The sequence below is a fragment of the Cydia amplana genome, chromosome 4, assembly GCF_948474715.1.
Source record: "Cydia amplana chromosome 4, ilCydAmpl1.1, whole genome shotgun sequence".
NCBI lineage: Eukaryota > Metazoa > Arthropoda > Insecta > Lepidoptera > Tortricidae > Cydia > Cydia amplana.
The window spans coordinates 4,322,508-4,339,103 of NC_086072.1; the positions used below are offsets into that span (position 1 = coordinate 4,322,508).

A 16,596-nucleotide genomic window follows, 5' to 3' on the forward strand; every position below is an offset into this window, starting at 1 on the left:
ATTTTATTTGTTTTTATTTTGCGGCACAAGTAAATAAATAAATAATGTAAGTAAATTTATTACCTATGCGATCTACGGCCTGAAAGCGTCTACTTTCGGCCCGCTGCGCTAAACGCAGTTGCAGCTTTCTGGCATCTCGGGCATCAAATAATGCCTCAATGCCTCAGATCACATGTGATCAGATATATTTCTTACTTTTAAGCCCTACGGATGTAATACACTATCCCCTTTTACTGCAGTATTTTTACGCTTTCTAATAAGATACTTAAGAGGTATAAAACTTGTAACAGACGGGCGTACAACGTACATAATCCGGTAAGCATATCACTTTCCCGCTCTCACTTGGGTATAGCTACGTGATGCGTCCTTAATGGACATACGGCGGATCACCTTCCACACGATCGAACAGGCCTCGGACGGACCAAGATCACGGTCCGGTTCGCAAGATCGCCTGTCTGTTATGGCTTTCAGTTTGAAAATAAAAATAGGCGTACGAGTATTTAGACAATCCATATATTTATGAATTAGCAAAGTTTAGAGAAATCTAACAAAACAGCAACGGTCTAAACCATATTGATATCTTCAAGTTTTTCGTCTGGGTTATTTACAGGTTTCGGTGGATTCAGCTCGCAAATAAATGAGCAAAGTTCTTGACACCAGTAGTCATCCAGTAAGCCATCTTCGCCATACATGGCTCCACAGTGGGTTTCCTGGTCCTCTGGCTGCCCTGGTTCCCATTTGTTGAAGCCCGCATGCTGCAGAGATTGTCCTGAAAATAATAAAATTCCAATAAAGAGACAAACTATATGAAGTCAATGTAAATGCTACTCCAAGTCTGATGGTACGTGTTTGCACAAAGATGTTCAATTATTAACAGTCTGTCACAACATTGAGTACTTATTCAAATTGGTCTATATTCTCAGAGATGCGAAAAATACTTTATAAAAAGTATTTAAATACAAAATACAAATACTTCCTTGATAATACTATTTCAAATGCAAATTACAAAATAGTTTTTGAATTTGTATTTAAATACAAAATACGAAATAGGTATTTTCAAAATACTTTTTTAAAATACAAATACTTTTCAATAAAAGGTATTCTGAGTAGTGAATACCTAGTCTGAATTAAGAAGTATTACTTACTCGGAATTTCCGAGTTGAAAAGACTCTCTTTATTCTTTGAAGTCAATCCCATATCTAAAGTGCAAATTTCTAGTTGCTCATATTAACCGGTAGGATGTAGGTATGAATTGTTTTATATCGGCCAACTTTTAAAAGCATTACTTTGTAATGTTTCACAGCTAGTATAATGCCTCTCGTTAGTGTGATGAAAACGTCTCGATTGTGTTTCACCAGGGCAGAAAAGTTTGTTCTCCTCTCGTGCCTTGAAACCCTCCCAACACTCAAGATTACACTTTATGTGCGACGTTACTAAACAGATTCAACAGTTCCATGTTAAAAGAATGAGAGAGTTGCCAGGATTGTAACATCAGAAGAGATTGTAACTCCTACCTACATTACCTACCTACTATAAAGTATTTTGTATTTTGAAAATAGAAAATAGGTCCCAAAACTATTTCAAATAAAATACAAAATAGTTTTCTTCAAAAGGTATTTAAATACAAAATACAAAATAGGTATTTTGCATTTTGTATTTGCATTTTAAATACAAGTATTTCAAATAAGTCACATCTCTGTATATTCTAGCTAGAGAATTGCTGTAGAGATGTCAAATAATGTTATCCTACGATGTACTATCGTAGTGTGCAGGTAGTTTAAGTAAGAACGTTTTTTAATACGAATAGAGTCTGTGCGGAAAGAGAAGAGTCGTGGAATGTAATCCAGAGCCTATACATTCTACGACTCTTCTCTTTCCGCACAAACTCTAACCGTATATTTGAAATGTGTTGGGCTTTAACATTCACAAAACAACTCACCGTGTATAGTCATCCACGTCTTGTGATCTCCCAAGTCAGTAAAGCCGACAAATATGACCTCATAAAGAGGCTCCTCCACACTGGCGTTGGCTTTAGCGTACAGCTCTTGGAAGACCTGAGACTCAGTCTCACTGTTGATGACTGCTAAGTACGCGCCCTCGTCGGAGCAGGTGGCGAAGGCTGAAGACCAGTTCTTTTCCTGCGTATGGAACTTGTAACAGCGGTTTGTTCGGGCCTCATATTTATAATCTGCAAAACAAGTATTAGTTAGCTCCAGATGTTGTCAGGAAGTGTTTAACACATAGACTAGGAATCCTCTAGACGGAGTTTAGAGCAATTATTTCATGAAACCGATGCTGCCAAATATACTGGGGAGCGGGGGACGAGGTGAGCGAGTCCCGTGCCGTGATTGGTCCGTTCAAAGACACGGACGTCACACAAAGACACTTTGACTCGAAAATGGAGTAAAACTACCGTATAACATTTGTGGCAGAGGGGGTAGAGCGCTACTATGCTCAGTCTAGAGGATGTCTTGTCTGTGGTTTAACATCACATCTACTTCCTCTCAAGACCTACCTTCTCCCTAATTTTTATGATTTTTTTTTAGGTTAATCTAATTTGATTACACGGCCTCTCGTACCGGGGCCTTGTAGTATCGACGCCAACCCCAGTAAACTTTCATGAGAAGACAAGAAAATGCTATGAAAATATTTAATTAGATATCTACATCTACTTCAAACTCAAACTCTGCAGTCAGACTGTTAAAACAATTTTGCAGGGCCTTTGTGAACAATTTGGAAATTGTACCTAATACTTATTGTATTCTGAATGTTTAATAATCCAATATACTATAAAAAAATAATAATAACAGTATCGTTGTCGTCGCATACCAACACAATACCTATCATGACAATATTATCCCTAGTAAATAATACCTATTATAAATGCGAAAATGTCTGTCTGTTACCTCTTCATCACGCTTAAACCGCTGAACCGATTTAGATGAAATTTGGTATGGGAAGGACATAGGATAGTTATCATAGTCATCATTTCTTAAGCTAGTATAAGATATTTGGAGTTTGGAGTTGTACCTTTATCATCTGTTCCACAGTCCACAACGCTTCCGGGGCTCTTCCTCGTAAAGCAGACAAAAGGCAGAGCCACCGAACAGCTACCGCGGGTCACTATGCTCTCACCCTTATCATTTTTAGTGAGATGCAAGCAGTTCTCAGTACGACTGGCGTTGAAAGACTCCTCGTGTACCAATACCGACATGTTAGATAATCGGGTGCCTGAAACAGCAAAAGATCAATAAAGTCTCATTTAGATGGTTCAAAAACTTGCATGCAATTTAACGATAAATTGCTAAGTACAGAACACGTACGCTAGTTCTTGAACCGTCTAAATGGGGCACCCACACCCACTGGACAAGTTATTTTCCACTTTTATTTTCTTAACTAGGTAGTTAAGAAAATATAGGTAGGACATAGGTATATACCTATGTCATGTTTCGTGTTGCCTTTCCATTGAGGTGGAGATGCGAGAACACGTGCGGGAATCACTCAATAACATTCGTTCTCTACATCTCTACTCCGCACCGCACCCTCCCCTCCCCCGAACGTCTCCTCTTATCTCCGCCTACTAAGAGTAACCTCATGCTTTCTCCCATTTGTATATACCAACCAACCATTATATAATCTGTGACTAAACTCTGAGCTCACTAGCCGGACTAAGGCTTAGATTAGAACGCACTGCGATTAATTTCCTGCGGTTTCACGCAAAAAGTATAACGTACGGCATGCTTCATAAGCGCATGCACTTGCAAGACTGAAACCGTAAGAAATTAATCGCAGCCTTAGTATGTACAAAGAGAATAGAGTGAATAGAGAATTATTGTCATACTAAATTTTGTAGTCACAGGTCACAGTACATTTACTGCCATCTTTCGACAGAACGATTAACTTTTAGAACGCCATTTGACTTTGATCCTTATTCTTTCACTGATATGTGTTAAATTTGTTAATTGTCAAAAAGTATCGTCATCTACTCGAGGATAGGCCAAAGATATGGTGCAATATTTTCGAGCGAAGGCGTGTCATATCATACCTTCCATAGAGTAGTAGTGCCCAGTGGCGTAAGTATCATGTATTCCAGTAAACACTTTCAATGTCTGGGACTTGCTCAATACATTACGGATTGCTTGTTGTAAAGCATCGTTCTCAGGTGAAGCGAGTACAGCATCTGTAAAGAAAATATTAACGTCACATATCATCAGGCAACTAATACTCATCGAGACAATTCTAAAAACACAATTAAGAGGTTGCGTTATTTTATCACAGAGTTCCTATGGCTACCTCGTGTCTCATCGTCAGATCAGCTCGATAGGTACCATAATATTGCATTGTCACCCGACTTACATAATGTAGGCAAGTTTCCAGCTTCATTGGAAGTTGGGAAGTACTTAGGTCAAATTTTACTTGCAATGCAAGATTTGACCCGTACAGAACTACAGACATAGGTAGGCAGTGACCGGAAATACTGTAGGTAGGGTACATACATAGACTAGGACTCCTCTAGACTGAGTTTAGAGCAATTATTTCATGAAACCGACGCTGCCAAAAATACGGGGGTGCGGGGGGACGAGGTGAGAGAATCCCGTGCCGTCATTGGTCCGTTCAAAGACACGGACCAATCACGGCACGGGATTGACTCGAAGATGGAGTAAAACTACCGTATAAGTGGCAGAGGGGGTGGCGTTACTATGCTCAGTCTAGAGGATGTCTTGTCTGTGGGTACATAACTACATAGGTAGATTGCAAGTTAATAAAAAGCTTGTAAAATTTGCTAAAGATACGAAATGGATCGGATATATCAGTGTCAAAAGTGACATTTCTTCAAGCAAAAACGTCACTTTTGGCACTGATGACATATCCGATCCATCCTTATCAAATTTTTGACGTATCTTAAAGTTCGAATCAGGCCGTCTAAAGGTCTTAGCTAGAATTACGGGCTGCCGGTTCTCTCTGTAGGAGCTATGTTCGTAGGGGCAGGCGTGGCTCACTCCGCGATTTCGTCGCTTTGCTACAGGTAGGTAGCTAAAAGTACATCCGTTCCACACCAATTTTGGTGGCTAGCCATAAGCCGCGCGTGGCGCTGTCGCCACCTAGCGGCCATATTTGTGCTGATCGTAACAGACGCGTTTTGTTAGAGAGTGAGTCTTCTGTACCTAGTACTATTATTTAAGGCTTCGGCACACGGGCGCGTTTTCCGGGCGCGGCTTGAGCGGGGCGTGAGCAGCAGCAGCATTCTGTGGTAGTGGTTACTGGTTACCTTCTTGCGCGCAAATCAGCCGCGCATCCCTCCATGTTGCGGGTTCCAAGTGTAGCTTTAGCCAGCCGCCTGTCTTGGGGTAGTAGCTGTAGTCTCGTTGCACCGGATTGGCCTCTGTAACCAGGTAAATATACTGGGTTAAGCAAATCTCGTCAGTAGAAAAAGGCGGCAAATTTAAAAAATCGCGACGTTTGAATTGTTCGAAAATCGCGTCATTTATAGCTTATCTGTGGAACTGTTTTGTTTACATTTAATCGTTGTTTGATAGAGTCAGACCGAGAAAAGTCTGCAGCGATTTTGATAGCCCACGCAGTGCAAGTGTCATTTTAAACGCCAAACTTCTATGAATTTATGACGTGTAAATAACACTTGCACTGCGTGGGCTATCAAAATCGCTGCAGACTTTTCTTGGTCTAACTCTATACTTTGCTGCTTTTTGTTCGTTTCCTAGGGATGCCATACTTTAGTTTGCTTTACATTGCTGCCTACCTACTGAAATATCCAGCTTGACAGACTATAGGTAGGTATCGTTTTTGTTTTTGGTCAATCCAATATTCACAATGCACTTAAGACTGTCGTGTTTTCTAATAAACCAATGAATATGTGTATAATCAGTAAGTACCTATATTAATATTGTTCACACTGACTCCCCAACTTTTGGTCTCTGTCACATAATTTTATTTTCTCTCTGGAGTTGCACTGATATAAACAACAAAACAAAGCGAATTTTAAAATAGGCACAGAAAGTTACAATTCCAACTGTTACAAGTAGTGTCAATAACATTGAAAATGAAACTGACTTTAGGTATGTAGGTATACAAACCTACTCGTAAAAAAGTTACCTTTCATTTTTAGGGTTCCGTAGCCAAATGGCAAAAAACGGAACCCTTATAGATTCGTCATGTCTCTCTGTCTGTCTGTCTGTCCGTCTGTCCGTCTGTCTGTCCGTCCGTATGTCACAGCCACTTTTCTCCGAAACTATAAGAACTATACTGTTGAAACTTGGTAAGTAGATGTATTCTGTGAACCGCATTAAGATTTTCACACAAAAATAGAAAAAAAACAATAAATTTTTGGGGTTCCCCATACTTCGAACTGAAACTCAAAAATTTTTTTTTTCATCAATCCCATACGTGTGGGTAGGGTTTGCAAGATCCGTCAATTTTTCGGATCCGGATATTTCGGATATTAAAATTTGACGGATCCGGATATCCGGATAATGCGGATAATACGGATCTGTATCAAGAAAGGTGACGAAATTTATAACTTACATACAAGGAACAGCTAGTAAAATGTAAAATGTTCATATTTTAGTTAATTACAATTATTAATAATTATTATTATTATCTCAAAACGATATAAATAAGTATAATAAGATATTAAGTGTAGTCTTAATTAGGTATTCCTATTAATAATATTATGCATTTTTTTTAGGAGGCCGTAGTCGATTTGTAACCGAAAACGCCAAAAATGAAGTAATTAAAGCAAATTTATTTCTATATATCTGCTCAGAAGAATTAATTCTAAAGGTGCCTAAAAACACCGCTTTAACATCGGCGTTTTTTCTTAAATTTGCCATTATAAGCTCACAAAATAGAAAATGGAGAAAAAGTTACATTTATGTACTTTTATTATTTTATACCGGTGTGGTGTGATATAATTTATACTATTAAAAAACGTACTTCCTTTACCTTGGTAAAATAGCTATACCTTCAGTCGCTCGACTGAGAAAAATGGCTTAGAAAATAGTATCTAACTCATTTATTCAGTCCCCATTACAACAATCTTCCATTATAGGTATATATAAATCCAGTTAATTACTGCAAAATAATGTAAAATTACTACAAAAGTTTCGGGAAATTTGGTCTACAGCTTCTTAATAACGAGAAAAAAATATCAATATTAGTTACTCAGTTAGCAGCACATGTTATTTATGTTAACAGAAGACTGGGAACCGACACGATAACACAAAAAAGTCACTGATAACAACACGCACAAGCACTAATGATGTTTCAGGTAGACGACCCAAAGGCGACTGAGCGAAAACCTGATAACAATTACTTTAAAACATACAAATATTTACCCTTATTCCAGCCAGGAGGCATGCAGGTAGCTCGTTTTAATACTGTTACTGTTACTACTGTTTAGTTTAAGCAATATTTGTATTTATTTTATGACGTTATCGCGTACCATTAACGCGACCAATGCAATATTTAACGGATCCGTGAGATCCGAAATATCCGGATCCTATGAGACGTTGGATCCGGATCTTAGATTTGACGGATATCCGGATATTTCGGATATCCGGATCTCAAACCCTACGTGTGGGGTATCTATGGATAGGTCTTCAAAAATGATATTGAGGTTTCTAATATCATATTTTCTAAACTGAATAGTTTGCGCGAGAGACACTTCCAAAGTGGTAAAATGTGTGTCCCCCCCCCCTGTAACTTCTAAAATAAGAGAATGATAAAACTAAAAAAAATATATGATGTACATTACCATGTAAACTTCCACCGAAAATTGGTTTGAACGAGATCTAGTAAGTAGTTTTTTTTTTATACCTACGTCATAAATCGCCTAAATACGGAACCCTTCATGGGCGAGTCCGACTCGCACTTGGCCGCTTTTTCGTATTCCATATACATATTTGTGACGTCATCTATGAAAAGGGACCTTATTGGCGATGGCGCTTACGCCATTATTAACGATGCTCCGATATAAATACTATGCCGCGCGACGCTGTGCGTCTTAAGCGCCATCGACAATAAGGTCCCTTATCATAGATAATGCCCCATTTATCCTCGTAAGACCCAAGTCACTTATTGCGCTTTTGAATTAGGAACTTTCTTTTATTTCTATAAGAGTTCAATATCTGGGAGAACGAGCTTTGCTCGGAAAATATATAAAAACTCAAAAATGCGCGTTTTTTTTTAGATAAAACCTAGCTAGATCGATTTCTCACCCCCGAAAACCCCCATATAGCTAATTTCATCGAAATCGTTAGAGCCGTTCCCGAGATCCCCGAAATATATATACATATAAATATATAAATAAATATACAAGCATTGATCGTTTAAAGGTATTAGATAGATAACTCGAATTTAATTTGTAGGTTGTAGGTACTTGTACCTTGTACCAGTAAGTGCGCGGGGACTTTGAAAAACGTAAAATCGACATATCTCGCAAAATTATATGGAAATGACACTTGTTAGCTTTAATGACTTACCAATAAAACTGATGGTTATAACCAGCAGCGAACAAAAACACAGAAAAAACTTGGTTCCCGTCATACCTACTACTTCACTGACCTAAACCGTATGATACTTTTGACGATCAGCTAAACAATAATGTTTAATTGTCAAACCTTTTATAGCAGACTGTCAATACTGCCCCCTTAAGCCAATTAGCGGTATCTCAAAAACAAAAATACTTAGTTGTAAATGAGTGTGTTTGTGTGTGTGAGTTTAAAGTCTATGTTTGCATTAAATTTTGATTTGAGATAAGTACCGCTAATTGGCTTAAGGGGGCAGAATACATATAACATAATACACTACAGTTCACTACACTATAGGTACCTACACTATAAACTTTATTCCTTAGCCATAAGGTCCACAATTGTGATTCTGTTAGGTCCTATCAGACGTATTTTTCCAGGATAATGTTTGTTTTTCTGGAAAGACCCATCATATCAGAAAAGTTCGAGAATAAATAATAATTATGAGCTCATGTTGTTTAATAACTTCAAACTTCAACATTTATTCAGCAAATAGGCCACAAGGGCACTCTTGGGTCATTATTTGATTTCGTGTAAATTGGCATGTCCACGGTAAAAATCTGAAAAATCTTTAATTTACAGAACCTGACAATTTTTTTGAACGAAACCACGGTAATCGTCTTATTATTTGAAAATCAATTGAAAATAAAATATATGCGGACACAAATGTTGATGAAGTGTGTTCTCACTGTCGATTACTAGGCGACGAAGGGCGCGCGGGGGCAGCGGCAGGATCTCAACACTGCTTTCTATTGGACAGCTATATGATGTGCAAGTAGCATCCACGGAAACACGGAATGACGGTACCACGAGGGCCGGTAAAGTTCGATGGTGCCATTTAATTCTGGAGGACACAATTTAATTTGTGCAATCAATAATGAATGTACTAACTAATATAGTTTTAGGCACTTAGTAAATTCTAGCCATTAATTTACATTTAAATTAACTTTTAGCTCATGTTTTGATGAAATCTGATCAGGCGACACGCGTTGGTAGTGACATTTTGACCCTTTGGAGCCTTAAAAAACATAGATCTTCTAAAGATATCGTGAAATGGGAAACGGCATGCATGTATAAATATTTTTTTATTTACTACTTATAAGTATAAGACACGATAAAGATCCAACTTCGTTTAGTACCTACCGAAAAACGCCGGCGACATGCGATTTACACCAAATCAAATAATGACCCTTTTACACGCCGTCAACATTGAATTTACATTAGGGCTTGCAATTCGAATATTCGAATATTCGAATTTGTCGAATATTCGACCTGTTTTGATATTCGAATATTCGGCCGCTCAGGTTTCGAATATTCGATTTTTTTTTATTACTATAAAAAAAATCTATGTTATCCGCTGTAGTTACAGTTTCTGTGTGTTTTACGGGTATTTACAGTGAATGAGGAACGGTAGGTACCCAAATACGAAGGAAATAATATTTTTACTGTATTCCTCTCGATAGACTTCGTGAATACAGTGAAACCTAACTCAATTTAAAAGAAAACGAAATCAAAAAGTATGTTATTTTTACGGTGCGTAAGTTTTAAGTTAAAGGGTCATTCTGTTTATTCAGTACAAGCGTACGTTAAGCGAATTTTTGAAGTCTAAACCTTGCCACTTATCGCAATTCTCACATTTAATCATACCAAACCTGCCCAACTTGGTAATCTAACCATGCACCTTTAGCTGACGAATAATCCACCCAGTACTCAACTAACTTTTTCCCTTAAATATTCCAATATTATATAATTAGCCGACCATTAGGAGTAATAACTTGCCAAAACAAATAAAGTCAATAAAGATTCAAAATACAATGAAATTAAAGGCCTTTTTACAGGCCTCTGAGTGATTACAAGTTAATTTAAATCGGAAAATAATTACCTACTGAAAAAAATATCTTACATACCTAGGTGTTTGGATGGTTAAAGTTATATTATTTCACGCAACGACGCATTTATAATAAGTTTTATCTAGAAATATTAAATACGTCTAATTTTGGCGTTTTACTTGTTTTTATAAATGTGGGCATCTTATAAATAGTAGGATGATAAAATCTAGTCAATTAAGTGGATTTCTGCCAAATATCCTTAGTTTTAGCAATATGTGATAAAAGCTTTTGAATAAAACGATAATAAACCGATTTCTCGTTCCTTTTCTTATTTTTTATAATATTCGAATAATTATTCGAATATTCGAATACGTCGTCAGAAAAAGTCGAATATTCGAATATCTGAAAGCCCTAATTTACATACAAGCAAAAAATAATAATACATCAACAATTATAAAATACAACTAACTGCAACAACCAAATCAAACTAACGTACCGTAAAATGGGGCTATTCGGTACAATTTTTGGAGTAAAACCGCAATAACTCCATATTTTATTTCAAAAAATTTTTTTTATATATTTTTAATGGATAAAACGCATCTTTCTCCATTATTATATGTACTACACATGTGTGAATTGTAAACACAGAACGAGTAATGATTTTTTAAAGACGTGTACCAAATATTTCCTGGTTGGGGCTATATGGAAATCGATGGGTCTCTCACTGGTTTTTATTGAATTATTAAGCTTGTGTTGTTTTAAACGTGACTGTGCCTATTTGATACGCTTTAGAATCGACCGCCTAAGGAAATAAAAACAGGGTAACCACAATATTCTAATAAATTTCGGGACAAAAAATTTTTTTTTAGTTTTATCAATTATCATTCTCTTATTTTAGAAGTTACAGGGGGGGGACACACATTTTACCACTTTGGAAGTGTCTCTCGCGCAAACTATTCAGTTTAGAAAAAAATGATATTAGAAACCTCAATAAGTATTTTAGAAGTTACAGGGATGGGGGGACACATTTTGCCACTTTAGAAGTGTCTCTCGCGCAAACTATTCAGTTTCGAAAAAAATGATATTAGAGACCACACGTATGGGTTTGATGAAAAAAAAAATTTTGAGTTTCAGTTCTAAGTATGGGGAGCCCCCAAAATTTATTTAGACTAAAGTACACGATGCTAATTTTCCGTCAAAAAACTTGTTTATTGAAGGTCATATATGTATTTCTGAAACCAGCGCTAAAGTATACAAAATATTTATTTTAGTTACAGGAGCATATATTAAGCTATCTATATGTTATATAATATTAGTGACTTTGTGGCTTAATTTGAGTATGGCTTGGGCGAAAACAACATAGTCATTATTTTGACAATTTTCATTATTCAAAAGAGTATTACTTCCTTCCGCCAGCGACCGCTCCATCGAAAAATAGCACAAATGATACCTTAAGTATCTGAGATAATTACTTAATTGATTCCAACTGCCGGGGCCTGCAAACATTTGAATAATGACCATATAACTAATGAGCGTACTTAATGTAAGGAAACATCTTAATGAGGTGAACACCTTATTGAGGGTGATTAATAAATATAGTTTTATAAGTACAACAAGAGATCAAAGTTTGATATTTCTTCGAGTGCTTATTTTGAGTCCCGTGCAAGTGAAAGATTCTATAGTACCTATAGTAATTTAGAATCTTAAGCGCACGAGATGTAAATAACTTTGATCTCGGGTAGTTCACAAAACTTTTCACCTCAGCAGTGCGAGAACATATTAGACAACCTGAAAGATGTAATCCTCCTTCATCACTTACCTATTCACTCATGCTTTCTTAAGATATGCTAACAATTAAGTTGAATTACCACAATGAAACACAAAAACAAAACGTAGTAAATTTCAGTTAAATAGGTAATATATGGAAACAACGACCATCAATTGATTGACACTTCAATCGACAACTTTTTTTTGTAAAAAAAAAAACATTGTAAGATACGGTCCGAATTGCGGATACTTACTATTTGTAAACTATAGTAAGGATTCTTAAAACTATAATTATTTATTTTACGTGATAATCTGTGTATTTTTTGAGTTCATTATTTTAATCGTACAATAAATAACGTAAAATATAGTGTTTTTCTCAGTTTTTATGAAATCTTAAATTTTATTTTCATTAAATAATTATTAAGAATCTATACTCGTATGTATTGTGGAACTATGCGTTCTGATGTTTTTCGGGGGTCTATTATAAATTATAAACCGTCAATGTACCGTTGAATGTAGTTTGAACATTTTTTGTCTCTTTCTTTTTGCTAAAGACGTGAAAGGGATAGAGATAATAGAATCCAAGCATTTGAGTTATCGCTAAGTCTAATGTATTCTGTGAACCGCATTAAGATTTTCACACAAAAATAGAAAAAAAACAATACATTTTTGGGGTTCCCCATACTTCGAACTAAAACTCAAAAATTTTTTTTTCATCAAACCCATACGTGTGGGGTATCTATGGATAGGTCTTCAAAAATGATATTGAGGTTTCTAATATCATTTTTTTCTAAACTGAATAGTTTGCGCGAGAGACACTTCCAAAGTGGTAAAATGTGTCCCCCCCCCCCCCCCCGTAACTTCTAAAATAAGAGAATGATAAAAAATTGGTTTGAACGAGATCTAGTAAGTAGTTTTTTTTTATACGTCATAAATCGCCTAAATACGGAACCCTTCATGGGCGAGTCCGACTCGCACTTGGCCGCTTTTTATTTTATTTAAAAGCCCGGCAACCCTTATTTGTGTCCGGATTTTCGCAAGCAACCCTATGCCACTGTATTCTATTATATCATTTTGATGTATAATTGAAGCGTCAGACAGATGAGTGCAATTATCGATAAAAACTCACCTGTTTAAACACGGCAACCACATAATAGTGACCGGAAAAAGATAGGCAACCTAGTTGATTTATGTTGTACAAGTTGTATACTTTCCATTGGAACTTATTTCGTTTGTCAGACAGATCGGTGAAATTTGAAGAAAAAAATATTTTTTTTCAAAAATCAATTAAAAATAGCCTTTACCATATTTTTCATTAGGCAACCCTATTTATTTATGTTCAGGAACATATTTTCTTTCATAATATGTAAGTTTCATCCGTCAGACATATCGGTGAAGGTCGACCATATATTATGCGGGATCTCCTACTAATGTAAAGCTTCTGTGTATGAAATAAACTGAACCTGCTATAACTTGTATTAGACCCCGCATGTTGAAATGACATTTGAATATTAAGGTCACTTGAATGTCATTTTGTCTCACTCAGTGAGCAAAATGCGATTTTGCTCACTGTTTTTAAGTAGTAAAGTACCTTTGTTCGAGCTGCTGAGGTGAAAAATATCTTGATTTTGGGTATAAAATGCATAGGTACATTATTTTCTTCTTCTTCATTTACAATTATCGATTCGACAAAATAACACTGTTTTTTTGCGTTATTGTACCTACTTAGTAGTTATGGCATGTTTCAGCATTTTAAATGCAGAGTTAGTTGAAATTGCTATCTCAAGTGACCGGCATGTGCATAATTGAAAACCTGAGAATTAAATATCCAACACAGCCTACAATAAGTCATGATGTAAATGGAGTACAAATGCAGACACACGGCCACAAAATGAAGCAGAAAAGAAGAGAATTCCAAAAGAGTAGTACGAAAGATTGGGTTTGAAAGTTGACATCGTCAAGCAAGTTATATGGGGTCATCTAGTGATGGTAATACGTCCAGGAGATTTTTCAGTAACCCAAGTTTAGTTGCGGAGGTTACAGGGGTAGATGAAGAACTGATTCACCGGTTTTCAGTAATATTACAGGCAATTAACTTTGGTGCCACTAGGGCTTGCAAATATTCGAAACTTTCAGATATTCGAATATTCGACTTTTTCTGACGACGTATTCGAATATTCGAATAATTATTCGAATATTATAAAAAATAAGAAAAGGAACGAGAAATCGGTTTATTATCGTTTTATTCAAAAGCTTTTATCACATATTGCTAAAACTAAGGATATTTGGCAGAAATCCACTTAATTGACTAGATTTTATCATCCTACTATTTATAAGATGCCCACATTTATAAAAACAAGTAAAACGCCAAAATTAGACGTATTTAATATTTCTAGATAAAACTTATTATAAATGCGTCGTTGCGTGAAATAATATAACTTTAACCATCCAAACACCTAGGTATGTAAGATATTTTTTTCAGTAGGTAATTATTTTCCGATTTAAATTAACTTGTAATCACTCAGAGGCCTGTAAAATGGCCTTTAATTTCATTGTATTTTGAATCTTTATTGACTTTATTTGTTTTGGCAAGTTATTACTCCTAATGGTCGGCTAATTATATAATATTGGAATATTTAAGGGAAAAAGTTAGTTGAGTACTGGGTGGATTATTCGTCAGCTAAAGGTGCATGGTTAGATTACCAAGTTGGGCAGGTTTGGTATGATTAAATGTGAGAATTGCGATAAGTGGCAAGGTTTAGACTTCAAAAATTCGCTTAACGTACGCTTGTACTGAATAAACAGAATGACCCTTTAACTTAAAACTTACGCACCGTAAAAATAACATACTTTTTGATTTCGTTTTCTTTTAAATTGAGTTAGGTTTCACTGTATTCACGAAGTCTATCGAGAGGAATACAGTAAAAATATTATTTCCTTCGTATTTGGGTACCTACCGTTCCTCATTCACTGTAAATACCCGTAAAACACACAGAAACTGTAACTACAGCGGATGACATAGATTTTTTTTATAGTAATAAAAAAAATCGATTATTCGAAACCTGAGCGGCCGAATATTCGAATATCAAAACAGGTCGAATATTCGACAAATTCGAATATTCGAATTGCAAGCCCTAGGTGCCACAATAGATGCTGAAAAGTTTGAGATTACTGCAATAAAACAGCTGACATATTCGTTGGCTTGTACTGATGGTAATATATGCCAAATACAGTACACAAAATACTGACCCATGGAAGTAAAATAATATCCGCTGCTGCTCTACCTATTGGAATGTTAACTGAAGAAGCCAGGGAAGCGCGGAATAAGGATTATCGCCGGTACAGATTGTACCATTCGAGGAAACGCTCAAGGGAATCTGCGAACGAAGATATCATAAACATGCTTTTAATAAAGACGCCACGAGTATTTTTTGACTCAGTTAAACAACGTTGCATACAATACTTTTTCTACGACCAAACATTTACTTTGAAAACTAAATAATAGTAAATCAACAGTTATTCCATTGCTTACCGGTGAAATGTTATTCCATCCCTTTTATTATATTTTCTACTCCCGTACTTTTATTTGTCATTTAAAAGGTCGTACACACACCTTTAAACCCCTATGTTATAGTTGTCAAGACAAGTCTTTAGTCTATTCCACAAAAAAGTATTTGTTTTTTTACACGCAGTATCTTTTTGGTTTGTTATTACACGCAGTATCTTTTTGGTACTTTTACGATACTTCGTGTAATCACCACTTAAAAAATATTGTATGAAATACATTGTTGCCAACCTAATTTTAATTGTCATCTCTGACAGATGAGTACTAACTAGTAGAAACAATAAAATTGCTTCAGAAGTCAGAAACGCGCATGTGACACCCGTAATATAGCAAGATCCATAGACTACGAACACCGCTTAGCGTTGCTTGTTAGTCTCCATAGGCTACTGTGGCCAAAATCGAGAAAAAAACTGTCCAAAATTGTAATTTAACTAAGAGCAAGTACCAGGGCCTCATGAGTTACAAGAAGGTGTCGCTGACCAACCGGCCGTGGGGCGCGGGGCGCGGTGGCCGGGTCGCGTATCTTAGCTGTCCTATATGATTCCACTTGTTTAAAGTATTATTTTTGTTGAATGAAAAATATTTGTTAAATTTATAATTTTTTTTCAAAGTAAGTGCTTGGTCGTAGAAAAAGTATTGTATGCAACGTTGTTTAACTGAGTCAAAAAATACTCGTGGCGTCTTTATTAACAATTTTCGGCTTCGCCTCAAATTGTTACTCACGCCACTCGCCTTTTTTGACCCCTCTTAAACAACGGTTGCATAAAATACTATTCTTGTTGCAACTTTTTAACATGCACGAAGGCATTATTTTTTTTAATTTTCTGTACATGTGTGGCATCTCGTCAGTGGTCGGTGACGTACTAAAAGCAAAGAAGTGCATGCACTT

At 36.1% G+C, this 16,596-nt stretch overlaps 1 protein-coding gene and 1 long non-coding RNA gene across 2 annotated transcripts in view; one reads left to right on the top strand and one right to left on the bottom strand.

Moving 5' to 3' along the window:
- LOC134663121 (uncharacterized) overlaps window positions 1-16,596 on the top strand; it is a 135,111-nt gene that overhangs the window by 648 nt on the left and 117,867 nt on the right. The window lies entirely within an intron of this gene.
- LOC134647444 (macrophage mannose receptor 1) lies at window positions 564-6,118 on the bottom strand. The gene is made up of 6 exons (XM_063501792.1): window positions 6,112-6,118; window positions 5,270-5,383; window positions 4,046-4,180; window positions 3,031-3,231; window positions 1,940-2,188; window positions 564-769 (listed from the first exon to the last, which is right to left on the bottom strand). The coding sequence occupies exons 1-6, from the start codon at window positions 6,116-6,118 to the stop codon at window positions 564-566; spliced, it is 912 nt and encodes a 303-aa protein (XP_063357862.1).

What these genes read in the sequence shown, in the direction of transcription:
- LOC134647444 (XM_063501792.1), bottom strand. An exon ending in GCACTACTACTCTATGGAAG is followed by an intron (nt 3,232 to 4,045) that starts GTATGATATGAC and finishes TTGCTGTTTCAG; the next exon opens with GCACCCGATTATCTAACATG. An exon ending in GACGTGGATGACTATACACG is followed by an intron (nt 770 to 1,939) that starts GTGAGTTGTTTT and finishes TATTATTTTCAG; the next exon opens with GACAATCTCTGCAGCATGCG.